Genomic DNA, 10683 nt, shown 5'->3' with positions numbered 1-10683 from the left:
TATCCGTTTCAAATTATAGAAATTTACTTGCTGTTAGTTCCTTGTCTTTTTTCTGTGTTCATACTAATAGCTCTATTTCTGTTTCATAAAACAGAACAAAGTTTGATCACCCATCTACTTTATTTCTTTCTTTTAGTATGTCATGTTTTCACATTTATTTATAATCACCTAGTAGAGTTTGAGTGATTAATTTTTAGCTGATAATCATGTTCCTTAGTGTTGTTTATAAATGAAAACTAAGATCATCATAGAAAAAATGAATTGTAACACTACTTCTAGCTCCCTATTCCGAGCAAGCATACCAAACAAAATTTTTGACTTTTTCCAAGCTGACCACTAATCAGTTTTCGAGCTATATTTGTATCTACATGGTCCCAGTGGTCATTTAGAGCCTTTAAATTGATACTAATCTTGATAAATACCATTAAATATACTTTTACATTCATAACGCTCGGTTCACAGAGCTACTATATCACTCCTGTACAACACCTATTTACTGCAACAATTAAAGTGTTGATCAATTCACGAATTTAATTTTCTAAATTTCTATCCCATAGATGCAGAAGGCACAAAAAATTGAAAATCTTCTGAAAAAAAAATTTTTCATATCACAATCCAGCAATATTTACGGTGGTGTGGCTGGTTTTTTTGATTATGGACCGCTAGGCTGCTCACTACGTAACAATATTGTAAACTACTGGCGCAGTGTATTTACAAACGAGCCAAATATATACGAGGTAGACTCTTCCGTAATTCTACCTGAAGCTGTGCTCAAGGCGAGTGGACATGTTGATAAGTTTTGTGACACTCTGATATTCGACGAGGTAAATGGCGAGTGTTTCCGGGCTGACCACTATCTGAGGGATAAAGTAGACGAAGAAACAGGTGAGCGACTGGATGTCATGTCCTTGGAAGAGATCAATGAAACTATTGCCAAATTTGATGTAAAAAGCCCGAGCGGCAACAAGCTTGGAAACGCTACGCACTTCAACTTGATGTTTAAGACTTTCATAGGACCAAAGTCTCAGAATTTGGGGTATCTCAGGCCCGAAACAGCACAGGGACAATTTTTAAACTACAAGAAAGTATACGAATTGAACAATGAGAAATTTCCGTTTGGGACCTTCTCGATCGGAAAGGTATTCAGGAATGAGATCAGTCCACGTGGTGGACTTTTGCGTGTTCGAGAGTTCGAGCAGGCAGAGCTAGAATTTTTTGTGCATTCCGATGAGAAGACACACGCAAAGTACGATAGGGTCAAAGATGTCGAGTTGACTCTACATTTTGGATCAGAAGTGCAAGAAACAAAGCGAATGCGATTGTGTGATGCCATCGATAACAACATTATCAAAAATCGATGCATAGGATATTTTGTGGGGCTGACACACAATTTCTTGAAGGCCGTTGGTTTCGTAGATTTCAGATTCAGACAGCACAAGAGGGATGAAATGGCACACTATGCATGCGATTGTTGGGATGCCGAGATCTTGACCACATATGGGTATATTGAATGTGTAGGGATAGCGGATCGTTCGTGTTATGACTTGAGCATGCATTCGAAATGCTCGGGTGCAAGTTTGGTTGCACAAAAAAGATTAGATAGGCCCAGACAAGAAGTGAAGCTTGAACCAATGTGTGACATGAAAGAGTGGGGAAAAACTTTTAAGGATAAACTACCTCTTCTCCTGGAGAAAATAAAAAACCTGAAGGTTGAAGAGAATAATCTTGTCAAGGAGATGGAATTTGATGGACAGATGATTAGTCTGGAGTACAAGAGAACTGAGCACACGGTGCATGTTGAAGATTTTGTGCCGTCAGTAATTGAGCCAAGTTTTGGTATAGGAAGGATCTTTTACTCTCTTATTGAGCAGGTATACTGGGAGAGAAAAGATGACGAACAAAGACATGTTCTCTCATTATCACCGGTTGTGGCACCCTATCAGGTAGGTTTGACCAGCCTACGAATAGGAGACTATAAGAAACAGCTCAATGATATTTTTGAGCAGCTAAAACTGAGGAATATACGTGTGTTTATGAATGAGCGTAACGTGTCGATTGGAAGGAGATATGCAAGTTCTGATGAGATTGGCGTACCATACTTCATTACTTTTGACAATGAAAGTGTCAGAGATGAAATGGTGACGATAAGGGAGCGAGATAGTATGGACCAGGTGAGAGTTTTAACTGAAAAAGTTGTCGAGGTGATCGATGGTCTAGTGAGAGGCAGTATTGACTTTGACAAGATCAATAAATAGTTATTTCAGGTATTCAGAAAACCATACGTGCATTTTTATGGCGCTATGCGTATTTTATGGTTTGAGAAGATTAAATTTTACATCCACAGTATTTTGTTGTGATTGCGTGTTGTACAGATAGTTAAAGCCATCAGGTATTTGATAGTAAAGTAATTGAACAGCCATCTCAAAAATATCGGAGAACTCAGCGGTACCACCACCGTAATACACACTCTGCACTATGACCTGGTCATCCAAGCAAGATAAGAATATATCTCACGCCGGGTTTGAACATTATCAGACATATGTTTATCAGCAAATACATCATCATGCTGCAATTGAACAATAGAATTAATTGGTTAGTACCATTTCATGTAAAGTTGTTAATTACGTTGTAGATTCGAAGAACCTATCAATAACGGTTATGTGTAGTTAATGCTAATTAGATGTGAAATTTTGGTGATAAATACTTCATGGTTAGTGGTGCGGTTCATCTTTTGAGAAGCAAAAACTATTTTTTGTGGCATAGCATATACAGCAAAATTTAAAAGATCTATTACTTGCATAAAATCTCTGCCTTGGCAATACTTGGTATGTTTTAGATGTTTCACCACTCTGTCACGTTTTCCGGTTGTGTATCTCATAGTTTTGTAGATCCCTCTAGAAACCTAAAATTATGAATACCCCGATCCCTTCGTATGACAAAAAACAAATTTGTTCCTCTTGTCTTGCAACCAATAAAGATAGAGAATTACGCTCTTCTCATCACAAAACTAAAAATGATGTCGAATAAATATAGAAATTGCTGCAAAAGCACCAAGTTCATCGATGAGGTGTTCTCATTGGGTGATCTTAACTTGAAAAAGTGTCTGCTTAAGAAAAAAACCGTGAAGGAAGAGAATATTGATATCCAAGAGATAATAAACGGTTATTTTGAACATAGCATAAGGATAAAAAATGATCGCTTGCTTAAGGATGGTATTAGAAGGGCGAAGACGCACGTTTCCAATCTTGTAAAAAAATTAAAAGAAGAGGACAAAATGAAACAGGGGATATTTCACAGAATACAGGTCAGAGACTCCATGTTTATTGAGGTCAATTTTGACAAACATGCACGTATTGATTTTATGAATCCATTTTTAAAGTATGCCTTCGATTTTTTTACAAAACATGTGGAAATTGAGGAGTTTTACAAACGAAAGGAGCTGTTCAGCAAAGAACTGAGCTTTCTGGAGAAAAGTTACTACGACCATGTGCAGAAGGTCCTTTTGGAAAACAATAAGGGTAGTAACATTGAGGATTACGTAAAAATAAAATACCCGAAGGACGAATACTTTATTGAATCGTATGAGGGACGGTATCTCTTTGCCGAGGTTTACACGTATGTAAGATGCGGGTTTGTTCACAAGGCCTTGGAATTGATCGATACCTTCAACGTATTCTTCGATCAAATGGCACCCTCGCTGAAAGAGTCGCTTGTTGCGTTCTTTAACAACAATTACGTGAACAAACTTGAATTTGAAAAGGCACGGAGCATTAAGAATGATCGGTTTAAGTTGATGCTTTACCAGCTCGTCTGTAATGTAGAGGATGTGGAGAATCTTTTAGAAAGTTTTGAGGACTTTTTATGGTTTAGGCTGCTGCAGGCACGCAGTGTTAGTGACATCCTCACTCTCAATAAATCGCTGGATGTCGATGGGTGCAAGCTGCTGGTTCTCATATTCTGCAAGAAATACGGTACTGCGATGCGTGTTCTGTATGCAGGTGATTTTTCGATCATAGAGATATTCTACGTGATGAGAGAGCTATGCAAAGTTAAAAAGGATATTTCGCTGTATGCCGAGATTGTATTTACACTAATGAAAGGCTTTAAATCGCTTGATAGGAAGCTGAAACTTGTCAATTCACTGCATTCTTTTAGCGGGTATGAATCCATCGTTGCTGAAATGATTGTCAAGTATGAGGCATACGACCTGCTAGGTCTTAAATCCGAGATATGCTATCTTGATAAAGCAATAGTGGACCGGGTGGCAGCAATCCTTTACAAGAGAAATGACCGGACCAGGCTACTTCAGTTGTACTATCTATTCAACGATGATGTGAACATAATCGGCATTCTTAATGAATACCTCACCGATTACATACTCAAAAACAAAAAAGAATTGTTCAACTACACCGAGATAATCACATTCTATTCGCAGCGAAGCAAGTCCAACGAAACAGAGAAAATGAAAGTTTTGAAGGGACTTGCCGATTTTAAGGACAAAAAAGATATTGCTGCACTTAGGAACTCAGGCATATTTGCAGATGTGCAGCAGTCTTTGCTTATGGAAATAAAGCCTGTGATTGAGAAGCTGGTGCCGCTGATTGTCAGTGTGATAGAAGAAAAGAGAGAAAGTGTCATGGCAAAAGAGTTGTTTGAATTGTGCAGTGCGATAAGCCTGGGTGAGCGGTGTACAGCCTATGTGGGTGAGAGACTGGTACTTTTATTGTAACCAGCCGTGTGAGGTTCCCATGATATGCCAGATTAGGTGATATTAAATTAATTCCATGTGCTTAATTTCCAATTCTGGATGACACTCAAAAATTGTAAACTTTATTTGTTCAGTTTCAAAAGTTTTATGCCGAAATGTGCCATCCAATCATCTTTTTGTGCAAGTTGATCCTCTTGAAAGGCGGATACAACAGAACGGTATCTTATCTTGTGTTCTTTGCATGTTTATACTGCCAATTAATCCCCTGGACTGTGGTCGCAAGCAAAAAATGTTTTAGTACGTAATTTTACGATGTGGTAACTGTGAGAATATTCCATTGATCGCTTGATAAGCAAATCAAAAAGACATACTTCAAGTAAACATACCAACATGAATATTGAACCCACATCAATTTGTTGGCTATATTACCGATTCTATGCAGTACATCCCATCATGATTCCATCCACAACACAGCAGGATGAGTCTTTTATATTCACTTATGAGCAAACCGTATGAGCACTGCTGCTGTCAATGTACAAATGAATTGCACTCAACAACTTTCTAGCGCCTATTTATCAAGAAAATAACACGCAACATACGATATTGCGCCAGGTTATTGTGTCCTTAATGATTTACACGAAGGTATCCCTATCCATTTCCTTTTACGTGTCTAAAAAAGGGAAATATATAATTTTATATTAATTTTTCAAATATTTATATTTCGTTCCTTGATTGATTCTTCGCTACTCACCGTACATAGAACTGTAATTTTAAAGCGGAGAAGGGGATGAAATCATGTAATAGACCTATACAATTACAAGCATTCGCTAAAATAGTGTTTAATAAATGAGTAGGGTGTTAATAAACGGCAGTATAAGTGTAGAGCATGAGGTTTTGGTAATAAAAGAAAGCTTTCTGTAGGAGTACGTATACCGAGCACTTTTGTGTTCTGAAGGTATAAAAAATGTGAATTAGAACATTTAAGACAATTATAAAAGAATTTTGATCCATGTCCGGTATCATAGCATATTTTCGTGAGTTGTGTTAACTTAAAGCATATATATCGACTTTTCGTAGAAGCAATACGGCAATAATTCATTTTTACAACCTTATATAAGCGATGGCAGTATATCATCGGTATAAATTAATGTATATCGACCAAAATCGACGCATTCCATATTTGTTAAATCAAGATTTTTATTTAGCAAGATAATTAAATCAAAAGAATGCTAAAAGCTGCGGTGGTCTCGCAGAGAGAGGAACAATTCACCAGTTTATTGGTATAATGGTAATAGAGTGATAAAAAGCTTTTGTTTGTATGTTTATTAGTATTCCATCATAAATTAGGCATTTTAGATAGCAGCACGAAGTGGAATTATGGTTACCAGTGGGAAGAATTCTCTCTTCACGTTCTTATACAGTACACTAAGTTAATGTACATGTGGTTCATAGTTATACACAACGAAGAGTATTCCGCTTTTTTATCATCATGATTTATATTTGGAGCCGTGATTCCTTATTGAGAAGTTTGTTCCTCACATGAACCTATGCTCAGACGGCTATCAATTCCCTCTATTCTTTGATTTTAAGCGTTCTTCTACTGGAACAAAATATTTGTGCAGGTCCTGCCCATTGAAGCAGTGTATAAGTTTAATTTAGTTCAAAGCACACAGTGGCACGTAATAAAAAACATTTTTGGCGAGTAAATTATGTGTTTGATAGCCTGAATGATGGTCCTATTAAAATAAACAGTTTTGTTAGCCAAAGCATTTTACCGCCCTCCACAATCTTTAACTTTCATTTTTCTTGTTTTAACAAATAAAATTAAAAAAGAGGAAAAAAAATCCTTACCCCCATCAAATGGCCGAGAATTTAGAGATCGATTTGAACGACGAGTCAAAAAAACCGATCAGAAAAAATGTGCATGACAGAATTGAGCAGGGAAGCGTATCTGCGTATGAGATGGATCAAAACAGGAAATATGAGAAGGAGTACGAGTATTTGTGTTATATGGCGCAGGCACGTGATTGGATCTGCAAGAACATACACGTGGAAATGAACAATAATTTGGAGTTCAAGGAGAAGTTGCGGAAGGGTGAGATATTGGTGGATCTGGCCAACGTGATATCTGGCAAAGATGCCAGGGTGTACAGAAACAATGAATTGGTCTACAGGCACACAGACAATCACAACGTATTCATGAATTTCCTTAGAGATGTAAAACTCAACCGTTGCTACCACTACGGTGTTTTGGATGCGTACGATGATGTGAACATACCGTCGGTGATTTTTTGCTTGCATGCGCTCTCCAATCATCTGCAGAAGTTTGGATACGTCAATAAAATTGAGAAGAAGAGGTATGTGTTCTCGGAGAAAGAGCTGAGTAGCGCTAGGAAAGAGATTAAGAATTTTAGTGCACTGCAATTTGATGCGATTGGCAGGGACGTAAAGGAGATGAAGAAGGTAATTGATGAAGAATATGTGCCTTCGCCGAAGCGACTTTCAAGACTTGTTAAGAATCTTTGCGGGTACAAAGAGTACCGTGAAAAGGTGAACAGCACCAAAAGCATTCTTAAGGAACAGATTGAGAATCTTAACAATACGATTCCTATGGTTATTGTGGATTTTATCAAGAAACGGCTGAAGGAAAAGATTGCCCAACGGCTTTCATCAAAACATGATGAGGTGTTGAGACGTACTTTTAGAAGATTTTTGATGAGAAATCCGATGAAGGAGGTGCTTTCGGGCAGGGCATCGCTTTTTTCTATCAGAGAAGTTCTCAAACGACAGTCAACTGACATTAAATATGTGGTTGATGCCAAGCACAGGCTCATAACAGAGAAATTGAAGGAAAATTATGAGCTGGAAACCGAGATTGATAAAATTATGTGCACAATTGAAAAAGTGCTTGACAACACGCGCCTCAATATTGGACTAGAAAGCAGTTTGTACCCTACAGAGTACAATAAGAATTTTGAAAAGATCCTGTTCTACATGCAGACAGAACCTAAGATACTCCTTGATATCCTCGGTAAGATCGATAAGGACGAGTTGGAGGATTTTATCGCACGGTACATCGTTCCTTTGTTCAGTACGTCTTCGGAACGAGACAAGTACCTCATCCTGAAGATAGTTGATGAGGATAACAACGAATTGATGAGCAGCAGCTTCTACTCGGAGGACAACACGGAGGAGGACATTCGGTTGGTTTCGTACAAAATCATAGTGAACTTGTTCCGTAGCTCTAAGACAGCAACTGAGATCCGTGACGCCCTGCTGATCACAGACAAAGTAAACGTATCCAACGCCAAGGAGGACTACATCAAGAGTTTGAACACCATTAAGGATATCGTGTCACGCACAGTGGATACGATCTGCGGGATTGCAATGCCATATTACGTGTTGTATTTCTTCTCCAAACGTGGTGAGAGCAAAAGGGCGACTGATCTCTGCGATTTCTACAGCGATTTTATCTCGCCGTTCATCGCTGCACCAGATGCATTCCCGAATTTTCAGGGCAAGTTCGACAGAAACACGCTGCTCACCATTGACGCGGTGTTCAGCGGCATCATAAAGGGTGAGTTCGACAACGATTACTACCTGCCACTGTCATCGTGGGGCATGGACGTGCGCGAACAGCTTGAGATGTATTTCTGTGAGAGCATTTCTCGGAAGACGAAGATAACAAGCAACTCCAAGTTCAGGATCAACAAGCCGATGATACAATTCTCATTGAAGGAGTTGAACCAGCTACTGGGCATTTTGCAGGTGATAACAACTAAGTCAGCGGACTTTGACAATCTGATAAGGAGGACTAAGCCGTACGAATATTATGACAACGAGTTTGTAACTCTTCATCTCTCTAATCCGGTCATAAAAGATGAGGAGGATAAGTTTGTTGGCGTGGTTGGAGACGTAATCGATGTCATAAGCGTAACAAAAGGAAGAGACTTGGAGAGCATTTTGATGAGTAAGAGCACGAGAGAAGAAGAGTGTAAATACAGGAAATTGTTGAACTACAAGAACAATTTGATGAAAGTGAGTGTAAAGGAATGCATGGAGGATTACGACAATGTTAATAACTCGGATGAGAGCGAATACGATCTTCTCAACAAAGACTCCTTCGTAAATAACGATGACAGGGCGGAGAGCCTTGATATAAACGACTCAACACTTCTAGACGAGCTGAAGGAGGGAGTGCTCAAAAGAATCGATATGCTTGAAAAGAACCGTGTGCTCACGGCTAACAAGTACGACGAGCTCGTGCAAAAGGTGTGCGAGCGTATTGAAGAGATACGTATTCTCACGTCGCAACGAAGGATGGAAATCAAAATTAATAACAAAACACTGAACAACCTCAAGAAGCAGAACAAATTTCTTAGATTGCGTATGGACACGGTGACCGAATATTTCCAGTCGCTGCTCGAAAGCTACTTCGTAAAGGGTAGCGGCAATTGCAGCAGGAAGAGCATATACGGCACATACAAGTACAAATTCAAGCAATTGCATAAAAAGAATATTCTCATGGCGGTTCATGACTACATGATGGATGATCCTGTGGTCCTTTACTTTTCGTGTGAGAAGCCAGGTGTTATTGATATTCATGTGCTGGCAGGTGGACAGACTGTTGAGAATGTGTGTATTACGTTTGAAGAAATTCTGAACAAGAGGGAGGAGAAGAGTATCGTTGTTGGATCGTTAGAGTTTAACTCTAAGGGGCTATTACGGCTGGTGAACGATAATTACGTAAGGAGATGATTGTGATATTTAATAAAAGTGATTGTTTGAAAAGTTTGTTGGTTTTGACATATTAACGTTGTTTTTGGAGGTACGAGAGAACGTGGTCGGATGCACTGCTGCCGCAGAACTATTCGAGATGATATTTCGTGTGTTGGATCTAGCATTGCGGTAAAATACTTTGAAACGACACTCTACGTTCATGTGGCGTGATGCGACTTTTGTAGAGATGAATGTTTATTTACTGCTGGTATTGAGAGGTGCATAATCCTTGCTACCTAAGAAGGACCTGTTGTTTGATGGTGACGCGACGGACGATGTTTCAACGATTTTGTAGCGAGTATATTGCACTGAAAATTTTAATGGCAAAGATCGCTTATTACACAGATCAAACATTTGAATTACGTTCATGATCGTAATCGTTTGTCCAAAGTAATTTTGCTTAGGCTGTAAAGGCCGTTTTAACATCCTTCTATTGTTTTAAAATGAATGTACAGCATGTGATAAGCCATTTTTATTATTTTGTATGATCTTACATCGACGAAGGAATAATGCTCTTGTAATTACTAGCTGTGCTATTCCGTTTTTTAAAAACGGGTGTATGAATGGATAGTAGATCAAAATAGCGCTTTTGAATACAACTGCAACATTAGGTCATTCCTTTCTACCAACTGTTGTATAGTTACAAATCAATAAATCACTTTCATTCCAGTAGCTCATTGTATACAACATTTCTTGTGTATACTTTACCATTCTCATGCTTTCCTTGGTCTCCATTGTCAGCAACATACACCCTTAGACCGTTTGCATAGCGCACTCTCGACAGAGCTACATACAACTGACCATGCACAAAGACAGAGCTGTGCAGATAAACACCTACCTTGTCAAATGACTAACCCTGTGACTTGTGGATTGTCATCGCAAACGAAAAAAGAACCGGAAACTGTCTTCTCTTGGGTATGAATGGCAGCTGTGTCTCGCTCGGTGCCATGTCGATCCTTGGTATGGCTGCCCTGCTACCTTTCCTGGATCCGGTTACAATAGTAGCTATGATGAAGTTTGTGTGGAGTTTTCAACCACCAGGCGTGTGCCATTGAGCAGGCCATTGGCTGGATCAAGGTTGCGCAATAGCATTATCAACGCACTTCTTTTTAGAACTAACTTGTGCGGTGGCATTCCTGAAGGCTGCTGCTTGTTGAGAAAGTCTAACGGATAGTTCGCAATAACATCGTTGTCTT

General features: G+C 38.9%; 3 protein-coding genes across 3 annotated transcripts; all 3 read left to right on the top strand.

Annotated features, from left to right (window-relative positions):
- Positions 1 to 557: 557 nt before the first annotated feature.
- Positions 558 to 2410, top strand: VCUG_01789 (glycine-tRNA ligase; the record flags this gene model as incomplete). Its single annotated transcript, XM_008076614.1, has 1 exon — positions 558 to 2410. One exon carries the CDS (start codon positions 558 to 560, stop codon positions 2253 to 2255), a length of 1698 nt encoding a protein of 565 aa, XP_008074805.1. The 3' UTR covers positions 2256 to 2410.
- Positions 2411 to 2932: 522 nt separating this feature from the next.
- VCUG_01788 (uncharacterized protein) lies at positions 2933 to 4792 on the top strand (the record flags this gene model as incomplete). The annotated part of the gene is made up of 1 exon (XM_008076613.1): positions 2933 to 4792. One exon carries the CDS (start codon positions 2933 to 2935, stop codon positions 4727 to 4729), a length of 1797 nt encoding a protein of 598 aa, XP_008074804.1. The 3' UTR covers positions 4730 to 4792.
- A 1776-nt stretch (positions 4793 to 6568) lies between these two features.
- Positions 6569 to 9552, top strand: VCUG_01787 (uncharacterized protein; the record flags this gene model as incomplete). Its single annotated transcript, XM_008076612.1, has 1 exon — positions 6569 to 9552. One exon carries the CDS (start codon positions 6569 to 6571, stop codon positions 9464 to 9466), a length of 2898 nt encoding a protein of 965 aa, XP_008074803.1. The 3' UTR covers positions 9467 to 9552.
- Between the last annotated feature and the right edge of the window lie 1131 nt (positions 9553 to 10683).

Source organism: Vavraia culicis (assembly GCF_000192795.1).
Source record: "Vavraia culicis subsp. floridensis unplaced genomic scaffold supercont1.32, whole genome shotgun sequence".
Classification (NCBI taxonomy): domain Eukaryota; kingdom Fungi; phylum Microsporidia; family Pleistophoridae; genus Vavraia; species Vavraia culicis.
This window is presented reverse-complemented; position numbering and strand designations above follow the sequence as displayed.